The 24,106-nt window shown below is 45.7% G+C and overlaps 2 protein-coding genes across 2 annotated transcripts; one reads left to right on the plus strand and one right to left on the minus strand.

Annotated features, from left to right (window-relative positions):
• Positions 1-1,213: 1,213 nt before the first annotated feature.
• LOC127347551 (uncharacterized) lies at positions 1,214-2,193 on the plus strand. The gene is made up of 2 exons (XM_071829305.1): positions 1,214-1,450; positions 1,546-2,193. Exons 1-2 carry the CDS (start codon positions 1,214-1,216, stop codon positions 2,191-2,193), a joined length of 885 nt encoding a protein of 294 aa, XP_071685406.1.
• Positions 2,194-13,287: 11,094 nt separating this feature from the next.
• LOC127295119 (kinesin-like protein KIN-7L) lies at positions 13,288-19,110 on the minus strand. The gene is made up of 14 exons (XM_051325020.2): positions 18,780-19,110; positions 18,471-18,679; positions 18,280-18,393; positions 18,122-18,203; positions 17,970-18,037; positions 17,807-17,869; positions 17,577-17,719; positions 16,545-16,647; positions 16,357-16,437; positions 15,948-16,016; positions 15,808-15,867; positions 15,554-15,706; positions 15,110-15,340; positions 13,288-13,947 (listed from the first exon to the last, which is right to left on the minus strand). The coding sequence occupies exons 1-14, from the start codon at positions 18,958-18,960 to the stop codon at positions 13,570-13,572; spliced, it is 1,935 nt and encodes a 644-aa protein (XP_051180980.1). The 5' UTR covers positions 18,961-19,110; the 3' UTR covers positions 13,288-13,569.
• Between the last annotated feature and the right edge of the window lie 4,996 nt (positions 19,111-24,106).

Consider the following 24,106-nt stretch of genomic DNA (forward strand, 5'->3'; position numbering starts at 1 on the left):
CGTCTCGTCGGTGCTGCGCAGCCTCCACGCGTTGCCGGCGTTCGCACGCCACCGCGCGTTCCCGCGCTTTCTTACCGCTGTTTCTCGCATCTTCCCGCGCTTTCTTCCCGACGCCGGCGTCTATAAAAGGCCCTCCCGGCTCAATGGCAGCCACCACAGCCACCGGTATCCCTTTCTCACTGCCGACCAGGCCGGATGCACCCAACGCGGACACTTTCCGCGACCGCGGAGCGTCCGCGGAGACGCAAACCTCGCATATTTGCGCCAGGTTTGCGTCTCATGACGGCTCTTGGCCACTATGCGTCGCCCCGCTGGAGCAGTGTCCAGACGCATTTCCGGTCACAGTGGACGAAAACGGTCGCTCAACATCCGTTTGCGTCGCGCCGTTGGAGATGCCCTAATTGCATAATCTGTTAATTAGAGCTCCATGCAACCAATTACCCCTAGAGTCACTGGTTTGTGCAACAAAATATTTAAGTCACTGGTTTGTGCAACAATGACCCCAAGAGTTGCTGGTTTGTGCAATTTTCTCACTTACCAGTGATCTAGCAGTAGTTTTACTCTGTTTAAGATTCTGTAGATTACAGTTTATTAGTTACTGTAATTAAATTCAGTTAGAGTACTGTGTATACCTGAAAATGTATGTGATGTAATATATTTCCATGCGTGCACATGTTGAGATAAATTACGTCCATTATTTTGCAATTGAGATATTAATTTCTTGCAAATAAGACAATCAATTCATCTTAATTGAGCTACTTTTGGTTCAATACGAGCAAGAATTGATATGCGAAATTCAAAGTGATTTCCTCAAATTGATGTTTTGGGATCACAAGGTGGTGTGTAGATCTACTGCATTGCAGATTATCTACCACTACTAATTAAGCCTACATTTTGTCATGATTGACATTTTGATTGCTTAAAGTGCTCTTCCATACATTTTATTAAGTTATAACACAAGGTAATAGAAATATGAGTATCTACTGATTTTATCAGACTATACTCTCTAGTGCTGAGAGATGGACCCCGAAATTTTCTTTGGGGAGTATCTACAACGTGTCATACTTAACAATTTGAAGTTCACACTAATGGTTTCAAGCCCACTTCTTGAAATCATCATTAATTTCGCAACATTCATTACAACATAACCATGATGGTTTTTGGTTTACCAAGTGTAAATTAATAATCTCTGGTTTACCCATGTAGGTAACCGATGGCTCGAGAATTTGAGGCACTCGCCCTCAATGGCCACAACTACCCTACTTGGGCCATGGACACGAAGATCGCTCTTGCATCTCGTGGGATAGTGCGTGCAATCCAGGCCGAGCAGGATCCACTGCCCGCTGGAGTCACGCCACTAACAGAAGAACAGAAGTATACCGCCTTATACATTATAAGGCACCATATTCACCCAGATCTCAAGTCCGAGTACTTGGAGGAGGAATCCCTAGTACCCTGTTTCGAGGCCCTCAAAACGAGGTATGAACAACGAGAGGCGCTTGTCCTGCTGAAGCACTCCATGATTGGACTCACCTCCGTCTTCAGGACTTCAAATCCATCGGAGAGTACAATCACGAGGTTCATAAGATCAGTTCCAAGCTGCGCTTTTGCGGGAAGGAACCTACTGATGCGGAGAAGATAGAGAAAACTCTGTCGACTATGCTCCCATCTGACAGGATCCTCCAGCAGCAGTACCGTGCTCGTGACTACCAAGTCTATTCCGATCTTATTCATATCTTACTTCAGGCTGAAAAGCATGATGAGCTACTCGCTAAGAATGGCTCTCAACGCCCAGTTGGTTCTCAACCTCTACCTGAAGTTCATATGAATGTCGCGAACGGACGAAAGTTTGATGGTGGCTTCAAAGGAAAGCCCTCGAACTTCAATGGTAAGCGAAAGCGCAACAGGAACAGGAAGCCCAGAAACTCAGACCGTGGGAAAGGCACCGCAAAGTCCAAGTTTGACAAATCTAAGCTTTGCGACAAGTGTGGATGCTACACGCACCCCACTGACAAGTGCAAGACCCCAAAGCATCTGGCCATTCTGTACCAGCAATCCCATGGACGCAATGCACCTCGAGGGAAAAGGTTTGAAGCCAACTTCAACCTTCATCTAGATGGCACCGATGGAGCTGGCTGTTCGCAAGACGTTCCCTCGGGACCGAGCAACGCCGTTACTCTCCTTCCGTCATAGGATCCTAGAGGAACGGAGGACATGATGGTTGAGTACGCCTCAACCGACGTGTTTGGAGACTTTGACTAGTCCCGCTACCTCCTTAGTGACTAATATATTCATGTCCATTTGTGATGTTATAATAAAACATAAGTATTGTTGTCATTTATATTGTATCAGCACTTTGATATAATAAGATTGTAATCTATGTATTTAAATAAAGGATTCTTATTGAAAATTCTTCATTTTTATATATAGTTCTCTACGGGGACAATCCGATGGAAGAGGAATTATGCCTTGTGGACAGTGCTACCACAAACTCCATACTGAGGGAGTTAAAATATTTCCAAACCATGAGAAAGATGAATGGAGATATTTTGACTATCGCTGGACGCGATACGGTAATTGTTGGCACTGGACGTGCCATATTTACACTCCCAAATGGTACTCAAGTGATAATTGAGGATGCCTTGTTGTATCCCGATTCTTCACGTACCTTAATCAGTTATCGAGATATCCATAAGAATGGTTTTCACATCGAAACCCATGAAGACAACAAAGAGGAGTATCTACTCTTCACAAAAGATTACGGATATGGCAAGCAAGTACTTGAAAAGATTCCTTCTCTGTCGTCCGGACTGTACTATACGTACATCAAGCCCGTAGAACATGTTGCTTACAAGGTAATTTTCCAAGATGTTGATGCATTCCAAACCTGGCATGATCGCCTAGGCCATCCTGGTATCGGGATGATGAGGAAGATTACTAGCAATTCCATTGGTCATAATTTGCATGAGTCAAAATTCCCTCAATCATCCGACTTTGTGTGCACATCGTGCGCCATAGGGAAGGTAATTTTGAGGCCTTCGCACCTCAAAATACAAGCTGAACCACTTCAATTCCTTGAACGTATTCAAGGAGACATTTGTGGTCCCATCCAACCATTATCTGGACCATTTAGGTATTTCATGGTTTTGATTGATGCATCTACACGATGGTCACATGTGTGCCTTCTATCCACACGAAACCATGCATTTGCCAAGATAATGAGGGAAGTAATTAAGTTACAGGCCCATTATCCGGAAAGTCGAATTAAATCAATTCGCATGGACAACGCTGCAGAATTCTCTTCACGTGCCTTCAATGACTATTGCATGGCCCTGGGGATTGAAGTTCAGCACTCTTTTCCATATGTCCATACTCAAAATGGTTTGGCCGAGTCCCTTATTAAGAGGATCAAACTCATTGCAAGACCTTTGTTAATGAATTGCAGCTTGCCAACCTCGTGTTGGGGTCATGCAGTTTTACACGCTGCTGACTTAATACAATTGCGACCTACTGCATATCACAGTACTTCTCCTCTGCAATTAGTACGTGGAAATCCACCTAGCATTTCCCATCTGCGTAAGTTCGGATGTGCTACATACATCCCGATCTCACCACCTCAGCGGACATCCATGGGCCCACACAGAAAACTGGGGATCTATGTGGGGTACAAATCGCCGTCGATTATTAAGTACCTGGAACCTCTTACTGGGGATCTATTCACAGCCCGTCACGCTGACTGCATATTTGACGAGGAACACTTTCCGGCATGAGGGGGAGATTTCAAGTACCAGAAAGAATGCCCGGAAATTGATTGGAATGCTCTTGCCATTTCAGCCTCCGATCCACGTACCCAAGAGACCGAACTCCAAGTTCGGAAAATCATAAATTTGCAACATCTTGCAAATAATCTGCCAGATTCATTTACTGATTTAAAAGGTGTCACAAAATCCTTGAATCCAGCCAGAAATGCGCCCGAAAGAGTGGAGGTACCAACTAAAACCACTCAACTGCCCGTTCTAAAAAAGAGGGGGAGTAGTACGGCCACTGACCAGGATCCTGCTTCTCGCAAGCAGCAAAGGAGCGTGAGGAGAAACTCCTCAAAGTCAGTAAATGCAAGTCAACTCAATGTTGACGAACACCTTATGGGTAGTATACACCCAGTGAAAGGGCAACCTCCACAACCCAGCTCCAGCTTGCACACACTGGCTGGGACATCGGAACACCTAGACTCACGCGTATTGGGAAATCATGAAGAGTTATCAACGGTGCACGAGATATCCATCAACTATATCGATTCTGGAGAATCATTCAACCGTAAGTCTACGATTGTCGACACTTATTTTTCTTCTACAATTGCAAATACCCTTCTTAATGATCATGATCCAAGGACTATCGTTGAGTGTGAAAAACGCTCCGACTGGCCTCAATGGAAGGATGCAATACAAGCAGAATTAGCCTCGCTTGATAAAAGGAAGGTATTCACAGAAGCAATACCTACACCTCCCAGTGTTTTCCCTGTGGGATTCAAATGGGTTTTCCTTCGGAAACGGAATGAGAACAATGAGGTGGTGAGATACAAGGCAAGGCTCGTAGCACAGGGTTTCACGCAGAGACCCGGCATTGATTTCAATGAGACATATTCTCCAGTTATGAGTGGTATCACTTTCCGATATCTAATATCTTTGGCAGTGCAAAATCGTCTATCTATGCAATTGATGGACGTCGTGACCGCATATCTTTACGGTTCACTAGATTCGGACATTTACATGAAGGTTCCAGACGGAATCTCTGTCCCGGATGCAAGCGCAAAACGCAACATGTACTGTGTAAAACTGAACAAGTCTCTATACGGCTTGAAACAGTCGAGACGGATGTGGTACAACCGACTTAGTGAGTTCCTTCTTCGCAAGGGTTACTCCAACAGTGATGACTGCCCATGTGTCTTCATCAAGAAGTCCTCTTCAGGATTTTGCATCATTTCCGTGTACGTCGATGATCTCAATATAATTGGCAACACACAAGATATTGATGAAGCACGCAATCATCTAAAGACAGAATTTGAGATGAAGGATTTGGGTCAAACCAAATTTTGCTTGGGTCTCCAACTCGAGCACCTTCACTCAGGAATAATGGTACACCAAGCTGCCTATATCCAGAAAATATTGGAGAAATTCAATATGGACAAATCATATCCGTCTAAAACTCCCATGGTGGTTCGATCTCTAGACGTAGAGAAAGATCCGTTCAGGCCGAGGGATGATGGAGAAGAGATGTTGGGACCCGAGGTTCCATATCTCAGTGCCATTGGAGCGCTTATGTATCTTGCAAATTGTACGAGACCTGACCTCGCATTTGCAGTGAATCTACTTGCTAGACACAGCGCAGCTCCTACCAAACGCCATTGGTCGGGAGTAAAGAATGTCTTTAGATATCTCCAAGGCACAAAAGATCTTGGCCTATTCTTTCAGTTTCAGAGAAATCTGGACACCAATATGATTGGATACACAGATGCTGGCTATTTATCTGATCCCCATAATGCCAGATCACAAACCGGCTTTGTGTTCCTACATGGTGGAACGGCCATATCATGGAAGTCTTCAAAACAGACTCTGGTAGCAACGTCCACCAATCATTCTGAAATAATTGCATTATATGAGGCATCACGTGAATGCGTGTGGCTTCGCAGGATGATAAACCACATACAACAATCATGTGGAATTGGTTCTATCGAATCACCTACCATTATCTACGAAGATAATGCGGCTTGTGTTGCACAGATGCAAACAGGATACATCAAGAGCAATATCACCAAGCATATTGCCCCTAAATTGGTTTACCCCCACGAGCTCCAAAAGAGTGGGGAAATAAACATCTTGCAAGTCAAATCATGCGATAACCTCGCTGATCTATTCACGAAGTCTCTACCAACTTCAACATTCCAGAAATATATTCATGGAATTGGTATGCGACGGCTTCGAGATTTGCAAGAATCAGGGGGAGTATCTTCCTGAGTTGTTCATGTTCAAAGCATCATATTATACTCTTTTTCCCTTAATGAGTTTACTTTTCAGGTTCTCATTAAGGTTTTTAATGAGGTAATATCAACATAAGATCATATGTCATACTATCCCTTTTCCCCACCGGGGTTTTTAGGAAAGTATATACACGACATATATTGTTCTCTAAACTCTATGGATTTTCCCTTTTACAAGGTTTTTCTCATATTGAGTTAACAAGGAGGCAATACCAATTATATGTTGTATCATTTTCTCCTTATTTTCCCACCGGGTTTGAAGGAGTTTTAACAACATATCATACACCACTCCTCACATTTTTCCCACAGGGTTTTTGGAGGAGACTTAATCAAGATGATCAACTTCTATACAATAAAGCGGTGATTAGGGGGAGTGTTAAAAACAAATAACTCTGGCAGTTATTAGGGGAGTAATCCCCGCTCTTTTCCCACATGGCGGTTCCACAATTTGAGGAGACGTGATGACGGTTCCTGAAGAGACACTTCGAACAGTTGCATCCTTTGCATGCACCGTTTCATATTGTATATAAGTGTACACCAAACATCAATAAAGATAACTGATTGATCATTTGTCAATTGTCTCTCGCTCTTTATAATTTCACTCGTAACACTACCGTCCGTGCGCCAATGATATGTGGCCTCCATCCTAGGCTTCTCTCGCGTTTTCATCAGTGCACCTTTTTATGCCTATGGAAGTCTTCCAGGAGGCAGGAGCAGGTGGTTGCCGTATAGGACTAACAGGTTGGAGGGAGTTGCGCTGGCGGGAAACGGTGGCCGTGCTGGCCGTGGCTACGTATTTGGCTCGGAGATGATTGGACATTGGAGCATGAAGACATGACTGCGAGTCGGCGACTTGCTCTGCGATTGATTTTGGTACAGAAAGGCCAAATACTACCGTATTTTCCCGTATTCTCAATTTCTCTGTGGGACGGACAAAAAAAAGTCATGTGCTCGGCAGCTATTGGGCGTGACTGGTGATATGGCCGACGAAGAAATGGCTGCTCTTTACCGGATTGACTGCCGGAGGAAACTCTTCTTTGGTAAAAATGGCAAGGAACCTTGCGTGCTAAAAGGGTGTCTCATTGCCGGGTAGAAGACATCGTAGTGCCTCCAGGTGTGCACAAGATTCATGAGACATGGTTTTTGCTGTAGAGACACTAATTAATACATCAATGCGCCGTCCCTTCCATCCATGTGCCTCTTCACGAAGGTCGCCACGGCTACTCGGCGAGGTTGTTCATCTCAAAAGTCGCCTGTGGTCATCCCGTTGGCACTGCTCATCGTATGGCGTTATATTTTCTCCTATGGCGGTGACGGGCTTGAGGTCGAGGATGGAGATCATGGTGGGCTGGCGACGGACGGGGTGTTTGTATCAGTAGGATGCGATTATCACGGGTCAGATTCTCCGTATTTGCAATTTATTTTTCCTATAGAAACACACAAACACGGGGCGTTTTTCGAGGAACCGTCCGATGGCCACATTTCGTGGCCGCACGGCTTGGGACGCAGAAGCCACGTCCATTTTCGTACCTCATGCGCCTTTTGCGTCCATCGCGTTTTTTTTGGTCCTCCGAATCTGGGAAGTTAATCAGCAATCCATCCATGTCTGAACGTAGATCGAAACATTTTCTTTTTCGTTTGAGGCCTGACCACACACCACTCCATCCTTCCAAATAAAAGAGAAAGAGATGAGTGGACGGGCTAACCATGCACCCTCATGGCCTCATCGGAGGGTGAGGAGGCGCTGGCGACACGACGACTGCTTCTGAGACGGGAGACGGAGGAACCGCGGAAGGTGCGGTACGCGGAGCGCCAGGACGTACATACGGCACCTGAGTGGAGGAGGTCGGGGATCTCTAGCTCCCCAAAGACGGCGACAAGCAGATCCTGCAGGAGCCACGTCCAACCTGGTAAAGTGGTTCCCACACACGCGTCCTTCTTACCGTAAATGAGAAGTTCTGCCATCCATCCATCAATTCTTGGAGCATCTCCACTAGCACCCCTAGGAGGCCCTCCAAAAAATTCCAACAAGGCCCTCAACAAGGCGTTTTCAGCCGGATTTGCCCTATATTTTGTTTATCGATCGCAGCAGCTCCCCAGGTCTCCGAGGCTGGCTTGGGGAGTCCGGATGAAGCAAATCACGCCTCCTGGCCCACGCGTCAGTGGAGGAAAGGTTAGTTAAAACATCTAGCCGACCCACCCACTTTCCTATTCTCCACTTCTCACCCCATGCCCACCTACCTACTTGGAAAGCACCACAGCTGAAAATGTACTGCTTCGAGGCTAAAAATTACATCCATCTGATGCTAAATTGCACCAGATTTTGGCCTAGGAAGCGCCAACTAGTGGAGATGCTGTTACATGTGCTCCGGGGTCCGGACCAGCCCAAATCCAATCTCCCTCCGCTCAAAACGGATTGGGCCAAGGCCAATTTCGTCGCAACAGGAAATGGGTTTAGAATGTTGAGTACTTATGCCCAGTCTCTTTTTTTACTTGAGAACAATATTCTTTTCCAGAGACAGAGCAGACAAACTTGGGTGCCCTCATTTCACTGAAAAAAACCTGGATACCTTAGATAATATTACCTCTATTATAGCTCATTTAGCTTTCTAAAAAGGAGGTAAATGCTTGGGAAATGCAACGCCTACATGCTTTGTAGTACTAGATCTGTCTATCCATACTCACTCGCATAGTTGAAGACAGAAGGCGATGGATCCACTAGGACAAACAGTACGCTCGTGTGTGTACAATACTACCATATGTGTGGTGCAGCCTTGCAGGTGTATGTTGTGTCGTCTGCTTTCCTGTCACGTGTACTGCTGGCTGTAGGTAGAGTCAAATGTGACAAAAAGTCCTTTTGAATCATGGGCACCAGTGCTTTTATTGTATTAAAAAAATAAAAAATTATTTTTATATGTTGCAAAAAATTATGTAACAAAATTTTAAAAGTAGCTAATGATGTACTCCACTAATGTATAAAATCTCAGTTACAAATATTTTATTTTCTGAGCTACACAAGCAGCCCAAAATACACATTCTTTTCGGTTGAAAATTTACAAGTTTGGACAGTTACCATTTTCTGAAAACCCCCTCTCGAGTTCAATTCTTCTTAGCCGTGATCCTCAAATCAAAATCAATCTGATCCGTCGTTGCAGTCCCGCGCCGGAGCTCCGTCCCCGTCCGGCGCCGCGCCGGAGCTGGGCTCACGCGGTCGACGCCGACGGTGAGCCCGCACCCCGTCGGCCGTCCGCGACCGCTCCAGGAGCAGAGGAGGCCGACGTTCCCCTCCCACGCCGGAGCTCTATCCCCGTCCCGCGCCGAAGCTAGGCTCGCGCACTCGACGTCGACGGTAAGCCCGCACCCCCTCTGGCCGTCCGCGGCCGCTCCAGGAGCAGAAGAGGCGAGGCCTCCACGACGTGATCCAGGCGTCAGAGATCCAGCGAGTGCTAGACATCGGCAGCGTGCAGACGTACCTAACACACTTAAGAAACTAATTGAGTCGGTTGAACAATCCTTTGATGGTTACGATGTGGACATACTGGTTATAGTGTTCATAACCCTTTAGTCTGTCATGATCGAGGTGATGAAAGTTGAAGGAGATAACACATACAATATAAAGCATATGGGAAAAGTGAAGCTACAAAAAGAGGGAAATCTACCAATGATTCTAACATTTGACGGTACATACTATCGGAAAAGCTTGGAGATTATATCAAATCATGAGGCGGCATTGGATTCATTGAATACACAAAAGGAGGAACAGAAAAGTGATAACAAGATGAAGGAGCGCAATATAAAGAGAAAAGCACGCCGGACGGGCCCCCGAGTCATTATGGATAATGAGAAAATGATTCCAGGAAGTATGTATGCAACATGGTTGGATGATCCATCAGGCCTCGTATCTAAACGGTGTCGAGTCAGCAGTGTACATCAAAAGATTGTTGTGAAACTACCATCCCGTCAAGACATACAACAGTGGAGTCAACCTATGTCCTATGTGTTGTAAGCGTGCCCTATGTGTTGTATATGACATGAAGCAATTGTGTATGAGGTTCTGAAATTTAATTAGTACTGTACTACAATGTTGCAACAGAGCAACAGACATGGCAGGTCACTCACGTTTTTCAGGTTGTTTCTCTGGCAAAGAGTAGCAAACATAGCACCATGGATCTAAAGCTTTCTGAGCCTAGGATGGGTATGATATTTTCTCCATAGACACTATGTTATTTTACAAAACTCCCGGTGTCATGGAGCCTATATGTTATTTTTCAGCCATGATAGAAGAACCCAACTACTAGCACAGATAATGTAAAGTGTAGTGTGTACCATACATTATTTTATAATCTGGATACATATGTAATGCTTCCTTGACAGTACCACGGTTCGACGCAAGGATAACACTCATCCAGTAGAAAGGGTCTGTTCCAGTAGTTGAATGGATGCCATAGAGTGGGAGCTGACTGCACACCAGGAAAATGAAGAGAGAAAGGACAGTGTAGATCACTTTCGGTGTAGATCCTGATGAACATTGACTGCAGGTTGACACTGTACTTCACAAGCGATTCAAGAGTATTCAGCTTATGTTCAGCTTTGAGAGGCGAGGTCAGTGTGATCAGAAGCTCTTCCAAGCAAGGGATGAGGAATCTTGAATCCAACTACATCCACAAATCACAGGAATTAGCCATGGTCACACATGTCATACAAATAATTGGTACTGCACTACGATGTTGCAACAGAGCAACACACAGGGCAGGTCACTCACGTTTTTAGGCTGTTTCTCTGGCAAAGAGCAGCGAATAGCACCATGGGTCTCAAACTTTCTGAGCCGTGTGTGCTGAAGAAGTCGACCAAATCGACCTCGGTGAAACGCTGGAGTAGGTCAAACACGCCACAGAACTGAATTATCATCAGCATGTGCTTCACCTGGCTAGCACGTTAGAGCATCTCCACTCGTCTCCCCACAGAGCCCCCCACGGCCATTTTTTTTCATCCGGACGGCGAAAAATGGCCCAGTCAGGCCCCCGGTTCCTCGTTTTGGTCCGGATTTCAGCATATTTTCGTCCGGACTCCCCATGCCATCCTCGGTTTCCCGGGGGTCTCCCGGGGACTCCGGATGAAGCTAAACCAACCGCCCACGCCCACGTGTCTCCCCTTTCGTCCGGATTCCCCGAGCCATCCTCTTTTTCCCCGAGAAACGCCGCTTGGGGAGCACACGACTGGGAAACTACTCCTCCCCACGCCAATTCTTCCTCCAATCCGGACGAAAAATTCGTCGGATTTGGGCGTGGGGAGCGCCAACGAGTGGGGATGCTCTTAGCTTACAAATTGATTGATTTATCCATTGGTAGTCGAAGCACTTGCTTATGAAGGAAATACTGTCTGAAACCTTACTCAGAGAAGTTTTCTTGCATTCAACAGCTATATAGATGGTTGGTTACATTATTGTGTAGTCCATTTTCTTCTTTTAGAATCTGGAACCACATGTATCCAATGGCACAGTACCTGGATGAGTTTGGTGCCGGGGGCGGCGCAGACGGCGCAGGGCGTGCGGGCTTGCGCCATGGCCTTGCCGCAGGAGCTGCAACCGGTGGCATGGCGGCAAGCCGTGCTGTAGTGGTCAGACTCCATAGCCTCAGGAGCTGCAGACGGTGGCGTGGCGGCAGGCCGTGCCGTAGAGGTCGGACGCCATGGCCTTGATTTTTTTTTTGCGAGAAACCACTGATTATATTAAAGTCCAGAAATTACAGAAAGACACCCCCACAAACATAGAAATAACACACAGGTCCTTCTAGGGCCGATTCGGAGGGGAGGAGGGATGAGCGGGGGCGTATCGGGTCAAGAACAGGTCAAGGTGAGAAGGGTTTCGAGTTGAGCTCGTTCTAGCAGATCTAGCAGAGACGGCGTGGGGGAAGCAAGGCGACGGGAAAATCGAGCCTTTCCTGGCGACAATTTCTTCGCAAGCGGCATCAGCGCAGGGAGCAACAAAGTGGGGGAGCAGGGCGGCGGAAGCGCGACAGGGGTAAGCAAGAAGACAGCTTGAGGCAGAGGGGGCGGGAGCTGGCCGGCGTGAGAGCGCGAGACGGTGGAGCGGGGCGGAGCCAGCGGAGCGGATCGGAGAGGAGGGCGAGAGAAGGACGAGAGATGAGCGGTGGGAGGAGTTACGGGGCTGTCGGAAATTCGTTAAGGATGTTTTTTGCAAAAAGTCGGTCGCATCATCTAAATCGGGCCGGAGGGAGTAACAAAATTCTAAAAGTAGCTAATGATGTATTCCAAATAAAATCTCAGTTACAAATATTTTGTTTTCTGAGCTACACAAAAATGACAAAGTCTGAATTTTTTTGGAGATTTTAATCACTATACTTAGATCCACATATTTGTTATTTTTGTGCAGCCTAAAATACACATTTTTTTCTAGTTGAAAATTTACACGTTTGCGGGATACGATACTGACTACATCATGATTTATTTTCAGATTTTTCTAAGACTTAGAAATAAGATTTTTAATTACTTTTATGAAAAGGGATTACTGGTGCTCATGTGCACCAAATCTCTGTCCCAAATGTGAGTTCATATTGCTTTGTGTTTTTCAGCTACCACAATGTTCATGGCCAGTCCATTATTGATACTCCTACCTTAACTGCATGCCATCAGACTTGGCTTGTTTAAGTGTCTCAGATTTGGCTTGTTTAACCACAAGAACTATCTCAGCTACCACAAGAACTATCTCAGATTTGACTTGTTTAAGTGCAAATTTTTAGATGTAAAAAGAAACTAATTCTGTATTAATTGGTGAACATAGTTACATTATACTCCAAAATGACACTTATTTATCACTATATGACAGCAGAAGCTATCATTTGACAACTTTCCAAGCCAACATACAGTACAACTAGGTGGAGCATGTGGGCGGCAGAGGTGGGGATTGGGGAGAAAGAGAGACGCCAGGGATGGTGATTTGCGATTGGGAGAGAGGTAGGGACTGGGGAGAGCTGGATTGTTCCGTGGTCTTCTGCACCGCTTTGACCGCCGCTCATGGTGGGGTGGAGAGAATAAACACTATGGCCCAAAAATACCCACGATCGACCAAGACCAGTTCCACCGGGAAAGGAAAAGAAGGTAACCGGCCCGCAAAGAAAGGATCTACCGGCTGCCTCCGGATTACCACGAATTGTTTGAAGGGGAAAAATAAGAAAAAGGAACTAACATAACGCATCTACAGGAACCCATCGCGCATCTACAGGGGAAAACACGTGAGGGTTCAACTTTATATATGTTATTATCACGTGTCAACTACATTTGACACTTTCCAGAAGGCTAATGACAAACAAAACTGATGTTTCTTTTGCAGTATACACACACGCAACTTCCTCAAAGGCGACTCAGTCTATCACAAATAATATCAAGCACACTGTACACACCACACATGTATTACAAAGGCAAACATGTATTACAACTTATACAAGCGCATTGAAATCTGCAGGCCATCAGTGCAGCAAGCATGCGAAGATTTGTACTTCTGAGGCTCTGATCAGTCATCAGGGCAATGCGACCTGAGAGGCCTTGCAGTTCTCCACGATGGCCTTGGATTTAGTGTATAGGGACGTCAGCTGTCCCTGCCTCTGAGAGAAGGACTGGCTGAAGATCCTGATATCCTGCTTCAGCTGCTCCATCTTGTACCTCTCCGTCTCGAGCTCTTTCAGCAGCTCCTCCTTCTCGGATACGAGATGATTGGCTTCCTGCTTCGACCTGGAGAGCTCTTGTCGCAACGAAGAGTTCTCCTCTATGAGCAGATTGCGCTCCTTCTCGAGCACTGCGCAGCTCGCTTTTGAATCCTCTAGCTGCTGTCGGTCGGAGATGCAGTCCTTCTCCAGCCTTTGGCATCTCACGTCAATAGGCTCCTTTAATGGCGCAACCTGCAGGGAGAAGACAAGAGTTAGCAGCGAGAAGGCAACTGTCTCACATTGGGAAAAGAGATTTCAGCAGCTTGATCAATTATCATGAGTAAAGCCAACTTTCGACTGGAAACACAAATTAACCAGGAAAAGATTACAGCTCAATGCAAATTATCATGACCAACCGAGCAATGGAGGGTTGCAAATTGTTTGGCTAATGAAGGTAGATCTGGAGGAAGTACCACTTGTTGGCTACACCAAATCCCAGACTGTATTTCACGGCTAGTTTTAGCTGACTGTAACCCTGTGCTAGAGGAATAAAATATCATTGATTTTCCCGCAAAAAAAAATGGAGTTCCAGAATATTCAGTTTTAACACTAGGAAAATCTGACTGTTAATTTGCTACTTCAGCATGACCTTTTTACACACAGTTTTTCATCTTGGATGAATCACAAATATACCACCTGCTAGATCGAAAAGTCACACGGTTTCTAACTTTCTATCAATCAGGCATCTGCGTTAGTACTTAGTACACTGAACCACCATGCAACTTATTCTGGAGCTGAAGAAATTCGATCAGAAAGCACTCTTCGGTTGCGCTACTCTTGCTGAGTGAAAAAAAGTTATTGCTTATTACAATTTAAACATCAAACGCCAGTCCTGGCAAGGAAAGTGTGCAAATAGTCGTGATTTAAATTTTAGTATTAATTTGTTTATGCTAACTAGTTTCCCGACAAAAAAATACAGAACATGTTTTTGGTCCATAAACATGTACCGCCTAAAATACCTGTAGACACATTCTAGGCGCTCTCCGGGATAAGCACCAGGCGTCTACCATCCGAGCTAGCTTATCCTAAGTTCCTAGCTGCCTTGGTGGGCTGGCTATGGTGGCGTCACATATTTGCTTTGCCGTTTATTGTGATGATCATAGAGAATCAGTTATGTATGTGTGAGCTTGTCATCCACTGCTTGCATGTGTTCATGATTTTGTAGGTATCAAGTGTTAAACAGTTTCAGATGTTTTATTGCGTGTGTTCGTGATCGTTTATCAGTACTTCTGTTCACCGCATTGTTCTGTTGCTGTTTTAAACATCTATCTCATCTTAAGGTTAACTTTTGTAAAAATGTACAAGCAAATAAGAACATATATTATCGTCAAACAAATATATTGGTAGAACTTACTGCTGTTGTATCTTTTGGCAAGGACGGTGGACATTTGAAACCAGGTGTCATCTCAAGCATATCAAGATCAGTAATGCATCCTTTGTTCAGCTGCATCCAGAGGTCCTCGTCAGCTACAGCACCTAAATTTTCAGGTATTGGGCTGAACTCCACATCGTTCGAATAGCGTGAGCGGCTGGCAACAAATCCATCTGGTGTCCGCTTAGAATCTGGAGTTTTCAATGAATCTAGCTGCAAAAGGCCAATAAATAGTTTTGTGACTTCTGTCATCATCTGAGCTCAAGTATTAACAAACGGTTGAAAGGAAGAATATGATATTGTTCCCAATGGACCAGGACCAAGATGGAAAAATGGAAAATATTAAGCTTCCATAATAGCACCAACATATCAAGAGACTACAGGTTGAGCTAACAAAAATTTACAATGCTGCTTCACCAAACATACCTGTATAGAGTCAGTAAACTGCTCTGCTGATAGGCCAATATTGTCGTGGTTTTCTAACATTTTTTGTTGCTCGGTCAACTGGTGCTCTAAAGTCTCCCTTAACCTCCTTTCCTCTTGAAGTTCCATTGCCAGTCGATCACGCTCAAGTTCAAACTACAAGAGATAATTAACATAACTTTATCTGTTAAAAAACGGTAACAGTTGTGTGATGCATCCAAAAAAGGATGTGCATGCTCTACTTGGACTTTACACACCTTATGCATGTCATTACGTTGCTTTAGGATAAGCTGCTCCAAGACTTCAGAATGAGAACCCTGAAATTTAAGGAAAAAAATCTCAAGTAACAGCAACATACATCACATATGCAGGACAACATAAAACAAACTGGACCAACCTGTAGCTTTTGACGAAGTTCTTCTATTTCCAGTTTTTGCCTCTTCAGCAGAGCAGCATCTGTTAGAATCTGATATTCCAACATCCATTATTAGGTTCTCAGAATATCACTACTTATAAACCATGCTGATAAACTGAAGTCAATAATTGATTCTTATGCTAATAATGCAAGTATTTTGATGAGAACCAGACCATCGTACTAAACATATTTTTAGCAATTTATGCCAAATACATTTCACATACAAGAAATAATAATAAATGAAAACAGTAGAACAAGCTAATACACAAAAGTACAGATATATACTATTGTATTGCTGCTATCAAAATTAATGTTGAAAAAACTTATCTGTGTAAGGTGTACTAATTAGAAATTAAAACTCATATTGCACCATAGAAGTTTCGACACTCACCTCATTTACTTGGGCACAATTGCTGACACATTTTGCTCTACTTGCGAACTGAAGAGTTCCTCTAGTTTCCTCGATATGAATCTGTATTAAAATTTTAGAAGATGCAACACCAGTGAAGGTGGGTAAGTGCAGGAAGGATTGACACTATATGATTTACTTGGATGTAGCAAATGTAAATATGAGCATACCTCTTCAGGTGCAGCAGTGCAGATGATTGATGTCTTTGCGTTGCCTCCAAGTGCAGACTGGAGAATGCGAGTCAACTTACTATCACGATAAGGGATGTGCCCTCTGCATCAAAACAATTAACCACCTAAGTGCCTCAAACAGTGCAGATCCTGGATATTAAGAAGTTTTTACATAATTGAAGTAGAATTAACACACTTTCTTCCTTGCACTATGAGATAACCTTTTTCATTATGGATAAGCCCATGATTTTACAGGAGACAAGAAAAATAAAGAAAATCTGACAGTGTCATATCTAATGGATTTACCAAATTAGCCAAATAGAGAATAATGGGCTGATTAATTAAAAAGGGTAAAATTCTATAGTGCAGCAAAGCAGTACACACTGCACTGTTCAATTGGATATTTCTTTCACCTGGATAACGATCTCTTTTTTCATTCAGTGAGTTGGAACTCATTAAAAGATGGCAAAGAAAGCTCCAATAACTTCTGGCTTCAATACTCTTGGATAATGATCATTACAATTTAGATAAATGATAATATGTAAATGAAACCTATGGTTTACAATTTGTGCTTGCCATTTGTTATCCATGTTCTGAACTGAGGCTGTGTTTGGCATTGTGGTGGATTATGATAGTCCCACTTGCTCAACCCACTCTTTCCTAGCTTTGTGTTCTTTGCTTGCCTTTTCCTACTTTTATTGCTAGTTTTCTACAAAAGATATAATAAGCACAGTTCAGCAACCAGAAACTGAGACTAAATTAGTAACACCAGTAGCTGTTTATGGTTGCTGGAAACTTTGGTAACTACTGCTAATTTACCTTTCTAAAAAGGCTTATATTTCGGAACGGAGGTAATACCATATAATAAATCAGAGCAGTCGCATTCATCTACATGTACTTTTGTTACATAACTGTGAGATTACTGTCAGCAAACTACGAGATCACTCTCAGCTCAAACTAAATGTCAGAGCTTGGTGCAGTTACGAGAAAGTAACAGATTTGGCAACTCAGTGTAATGATCCATGGACATACCTTTGCTTTCCATTCTCACTCAACTTATTGATGACATTTCCAAGAATCATCAAGCTTTTGTTGATATGCTTCCCTTCCTTAAGTCGCACGCCATCTGCTCCAGTCTTGGCGATCCTTTCTGACCCAGCTAAATCCACTAAATTCTACATGAAAAAGGGTAGTGTCAATCACAGCATTCTTGAAACATTTTCTTTTGTTCCACACACGGGTATTCAGTCAAAAGCACATACCAAGATAGATACCCGGATTGCATCTCCAGAGTTCACCTGGTCCTTAGCACTGCTTTCAATGACCTGAAACCAACAGAGCAACACAGTTTAAAGTTTATTCTGTCGGTTCCACTCTGTGAAAATGGACATAAAACCACCACAATCATTTGTTGCTTCAGTATACCATCCGAAAAATAGTATGGGATCGGCTGCTCCGGACGTTCATGTTTGTTTCTCCAAAATGTCTATTTTCTGTAAGAAAAGGGAAAACTATGAATTGGTGAAATGGTAATAGACATCTGAACAAGTAGAAGAATAAATGGACAGAAATGGCACCTTCTCCACGGTGAAGAAGTTCTAGCACTTGTTCGGCATTGTTAACAATCTCTTCCCGTAGGCCGGAGACATACACACCACGCTGTAGCCACGATAAAAATCCTTACAGAATCTATCAAATAATATGAAGAAAAACTATAATCATTTCTCGCATTTACCTCCAGGCTCTCGTGAATCGGCAGCTTCTCGCTACCGAGTGTGAGGAGGTCATTAATCTCCTCATTGTAAATCTCCATGTACGACACCCTGATAAGGAACTCACGGTCTGCAGCCTGTCCCAGAACCGAAATAAAATAAAGGACTGAAAGAGACAATAAGCTCCGCAAAAAAAAGCAAAAAAAAAAAATACCTCGGCCGCCGTGTCAAATATGTCGCGGATAGCGAGCGGAATGATCCCAGGGTCGGCACTGGAGCCGTTCATGGTGAAGGTCTTGCCACTGCTGGTCTGGCCGTAGGCAAAGGCGGTGCCGTTGAAGCCATCTACGGCGGCGCGGATGAGGGATCGTACGAGCAAGCCGTAGATCCGCCCGTTGGTGGCCGTGTCGTCGAACACATGGTCTTTGGGTGGGTAGGGAATGGGCCAACAAGAGAGCAGCGCGGGTTAGAAATTGAGGGAGAGGGTTGGAGATGTGATGAGAGAGAGCAGGGGTTCCGGTACCGAAGGCGAAGGAGGTGCCGGGGACGGGGACGGCGCGGTGGAGGAGGGAGATTCGGGTGTCGTCGATGCGCCACTCGCGGTTCCCGCCAGCGCCACCCCCAGAGAAGGAGGAAGAGTCTACGTCAGGGTCGGCGGAGGACTTGGGTGGGCGGAAGCGGACGGCGACGGAGATTTTCTCCATGTGCAGTGCAGTGCGGCGGCTGGCGGCGTGTCGGCGACTGCTACAACGGTGGGTTGGGAAGAAGCAGGATTTGAAATTTGGGCGTCAGGGCGATTGGATTGGAGCGGGCGGGTTGTCTTGTCTTGTCTGGGGATGGAATGGAATCGGGGTTAGTCCATACTCCATATAATATGGGCATCCTGGGCTCCAAAACATGTAAGCCCGGCCCAACTGCTTCAACCGGTAATCTGGTCCCGTGTACAGAAAACTTCTGAATTGTTTTTCTCATGTCAAAAAAACAATATGACATCCACGCCCTGCCCGCGGCTCCTCATTCCTATCGGTTTGAAGTAATCCAACGGAATTTTTTTGTTTGAACAAGAGCTGGATCCAGAAGGACCCAGATGCTGCTTTATATATCAGCGGTGGGAGTACAAGTTACAGAAAGGTCCGGAAAGAAAAGGAAAACACACACGAGACCTTCACATTTACAGCAAGGACCCTACAAAGAAAATGGAAAAAGCAATCGGGTCCCTAGGATCCTTCTCCACCGCAACGCCATGGAAAACTCAACAGCCGGAGCAGCGATGTCGTCACCGGGGACGGACCACTTGGGACAGCACCTCTGTGGAATCTTCGGCTGGAGTTGATCATCCTCCGAAATGGCCTATGGCCTGGAGGTTGAGCAGCCACCAGATTGTGGCTGAGGAGGGCCGCCAACCGGCCATAAGAAGCGAAGGCAAGATGGCCACCGCCGTCGCATGTCCCCCGCTGAGGAACTCCTGAAGATAGCAGCAAGCGAACCATGACGTGCAAGTCGACCAGGAGCTTCTCGCTCCCTCTCCGCTTCGCCATCACCTCGGTGGTTGAAGAGAAGAAGAAGGGAATCAGCAACCAGGCGACCTGCAGCACCAGCAACCTTATTCATGGAGATGCCGGCAGTACAGCCCCTCTCCGCCTCCGTCTCCAACCACTGGAGCACCACGAAGAAGAGGAAGACCACCGGAAACCGCCGGACATGGCCAAGCTCCGGCGAACTACTCCAAACTAACGGCATAGAGCCGACAACACAGCATAAAGCTAGACCTAGTCTACTACTGTACAAGGAGGGGACCCTCGCCCTACTCATCGCCGGCCGCCGCCGGAGAGGAGAGGGGAGGGGCCAGCCGGCCCTAGATCTGGAGGAGAACGGGGAGAGAGGTTGGGGGCGTGACGAAGGGGAAAGAAGTGTTCCGTTGTAATCCAACGGAATGACGATATCTTATTATGCGGCTGCCCTGCAGCCTTTCGTCATCAATGTCACGGCTGCCTCTTCTGTACACGCACTGTCGGGCGACGGCTAGGATTCTGCGTCGCCATCAATGGCATCGTGTTCCGCGTGCGTCCGGCCTTAAAAGTCGATTGTCATCGTCTCTGTCATTGCCCACACCACCGACACCTCCACTCCCACCCCTCACCGCCCCGCACTGCTGCATAACCATGGGAAAGAAGAAGCACGACTCTGAGGCATCCAACAGTGGCACCAAGAAGGCAGAGCGGACGAACAGGGTGCCGCTGCCCGTCGAGATGGCGCGGCTCATGCACAAGAACTGGACGCCGTGCGACGGCTGGCAGGACGTGCACCTGCCAGGCAGCGGCTGGCGGCTTAGCCACCTCCGGGTGCATGTCTCGCTCGTCCCTCTGCGCCAGCCAGGCAGGAGCGTCGAGATCCAGCGCAGGCGGCGGTACCTGTCGCCGGACCTCCGCGCCGATTGTAACATCCATGTTTCTCTAAACCTTGATTAGGGTTTGTTTGTGCATCATGAGCATCATGAAAATTTCCTTGGAAAATTTGCACAAAAGAAAATATTTGAAAACCCTAATGTTATGCAAATCTCCCTCTCATCTCAAATGCTCAAATAGTTTCCAAATTTAAAAACTAAGTTAAATGGCAATTCTGAAATATATTAAGAAGGCCATTGATATTTTCAAAAGTTTAGAAAGTTTGAATCTTCAAAGCAATTTCAAATATCAAAGGAGTTGAATACAAATTTGAAACCGAAATTTAAAAAGAGAAGGAAGAAACCTTCCCTGTTTTGGGCTCAGCCCAACCCTTCTCTCTCCTTCTCCAGTGCCAGCAGCCCAACAGGCCGGCCCAGCTAATTCCCTAGGGGGTTATGTGCAAAATCGCAACTTCATCTTCCACTTCCGTTCGTTGAAGCAGCTCGATGGCAGCACCTGCGAGCCCGGCCGCGCCAAGATCCACGCCGCCGCCCCTGGAACCTCTACAAGTACCCATGCGCCGCCAGGACGAACCCTAGCGCCCCAGCTCCTTCTCTCCCTCGTTCCATTCTTCTTCATGCGAGGTGGCCGAAACCCTAGCCCCCGACCGCTTCCTATCGCCGCAGCCCCGGCCATCCCCGCGACTCCCCGAGAGGCCCACGAGCTTCGCCTCGCTGTGATGATCATCCTCGTAGACGCGCGCTTCGCGGGAAGGTCCGAGGCGGCCGAATCGGGCCCTCTTCCCCCACGTCGGCCACCACCGCTCGCCGCCGTTCCCGAGCCTCCACGGTCTCGTCGTCTTCACCAACGCGTCCAGGGTGAGCCGCCGGTCCTCCTAGTGCCCTCGTCTCTCTCGCTAGCCCTCGGTGGCGTGCCCGCAACGCACGTGCCCCGGCCGCCACTCGGCATCGCCGCCGGCGATGCTCCGACGACATCTAGGTCGCGGCGCCACCACCAGGCGACTCGCCGCCCTCGCCCGCGTCCAACATGCCCCTCCACGCCCCGCGCGGTTGACCCAGGCGGTTGATCGTCGTGGGGCCAGCCCCTCTTTTTCTTTTTATTTTTCTAGTTATTATGTAATTGATAAAACTATGACATGTGGGGCCCTCTATCAGATATTTATTCATTTTCGTAAATATTTAGGAAAATAATAAAACCATGACATGTGGGTCCATGTCTGTCATATTTTTATAATTTTCCAGAATTTCCAGAAATGATTTCAGATGATTAAAACTTTGGAAATTCATAAGTAATTCATTTTAAATCGGAAAAAATATGTATAATATATCAAAAATTTCAAAAAATGAGATATACAATTTGGTTACACAATCATGCATTGATAAACAACGTTGAACCCTAGTTGTTTTAGAAGAACTAATTGTACCCCTCTGAGGGCTCCAGAACTGCTAACCCTAGTTCCGTCGAACACCAGTTAAATTGATGATCATGTCTAGGGTTAGTTCAATACCTTTAACATGTCATATCATCATTCTTGTATGCGCATTGCATCGATGTCATGTGTTGGTTGTTGTTCTACCTTTCTGGTTGCTTCTTCGCGATCGATAGAGCAAGTGCCCGAGACGATGAAGATCGACAACGATGCAACTCAATACTTGTCCATCGACGAACAAGTCAAGCATGGGATCTTTGAAGATCCATATTAGTTTGTCAGGGACAAAGGCAAGCCCTAACCTGGTTCATATATGGTTTGGAAATGCTTTTACTTCTGGTTCCTACATATTGCATACGATTCCAATATATTTTATCGGCATATATAGTTATCCTATGTGTTGCATTTACAATCCTTGTAGCCTAAATACCCTGATCCACTGCTCCTAGCAAGACTAAGTTTGAGCTTGTGTGCATCGCTACAGCCGTTATATCGAATATGCTTAGCCATGCTTAGTTGACGGATTTTGACCCATCCGGTTGATGAATCAGAGCTGCGAATGAACCTAGTATGGCAGGATGACGTGATAAGATCAGTGATTATTTTAAACATGCTTAAAGGCTTGGATGGGCCGCCACATGGAGATGTGTTGATTTGACTTGTTCTCACCGACACTAGGACCCGAGGTTCTCATCTCTTGAACCAAGACCGAGCGTACATCCACACGGGTCCCATGGGAACCCCTTGGCCCGATCTTGCCTAGCTTGTTCATGAGTCACCTAGTTTGCGAGTTCCATTTGGCATTCTGCATGGCGAAGGCGTGGAAAAGGTTTTCAAATGTGCATCTCATACAGGGATGTGGCTGGGGTGAAGGATGCTGGAGGCATTGAACTGGATCCCCTGCGCACAACAATCAGGACTGCCTCGGAGAACGGCTACCTACGATGACGGAGCTGCCCAGTTGGAGTGACTCATGAATTAGGCGAATCAAGGGAAAGGTTTTGGTCGACCGCTGATGTCTACGCACGCTTCTATTCTTGTAGATAGTGTTGGGCCTCCAAGTGCAGAGGTTTGTAGAATTGCAGCAAGTTTCCCTTAAGTGAATCACCTAAGGTTTATCGAACTCAGGGAGGTAGAGGTCAAAGATATCCCTCTCAAGCAACCCTACAATTAAGATACAAGAAGTCTCTTGTGTCCCCAACACACCTAATACACTTGTCAGGTGTATAGGTGCACTAGTTCGGCGAAGAGATAGTGAAATACAAGTAATATGGATGATTATAAGTGGTAATTGCAATCTGAAATAAAAATGGCAGCAAGCAAACATGTAGCAGAACTGGTTGTAAATGGTATTTCAATGCTTAGAAACAAGGCCTAGGGATCTTACCACTAGTGGACACTCTCAACAAGGATATCATAATTGAATACATAAATATCATCTCTTCACTATGCTACTCTGAACCACTCTCCGGTTGGATAACGAACACCAATTCACCGCATAGGGTTGCAAAAGCACTCCTTAAAGTTCGCGTTCCAAACCTAGGGACACCCCACTCTGTCACTTTGAGCATCCAAAGATAGTACTAACAAACACCACAATTTCATATAGACATCCAACTCAAATTATAACTCATGATAAGTATTTCACTTAGACATCCAACTCAATTTCATAGAGACATCCAACTCAAATTAGAGCTAGAGACAATAAACCACTTGAGTAGCATAATAGATTAAGAGTTGTTTAGTCTTGAAAAAAAAGATGAAGAGTAACATCTACTTATTCAACTAGATTACAAAGCTCGTGATCACATAAAGATGACACCATGGGAGAGAGAGATAGACCACATAGCTACCGGTAAAGCCCTCAGCCTCGGGGGAGAACTACTCCCTCCTCATCATGGGAGTCAACAACAGCGATGAAGATGGCGGTGGAGTCGATGGAGATGGCTCCGGGGGACAATTCCCCATCCCGGCAGGGTGCCGGAACAAAGATTTTTGTCCCCCGAAACTTGTCTT

The sequence above is a fragment of the Lolium perenne genome, chromosome 4 (genome assembly GCF_019359855.2).
Source record: "Lolium perenne isolate Kyuss_39 chromosome 4, Kyuss_2.0, whole genome shotgun sequence".
In the NCBI taxonomy this organism is placed as follows: domain Eukaryota; kingdom Viridiplantae; phylum Streptophyta; class Magnoliopsida; order Poales; family Poaceae; genus Lolium; species Lolium perenne.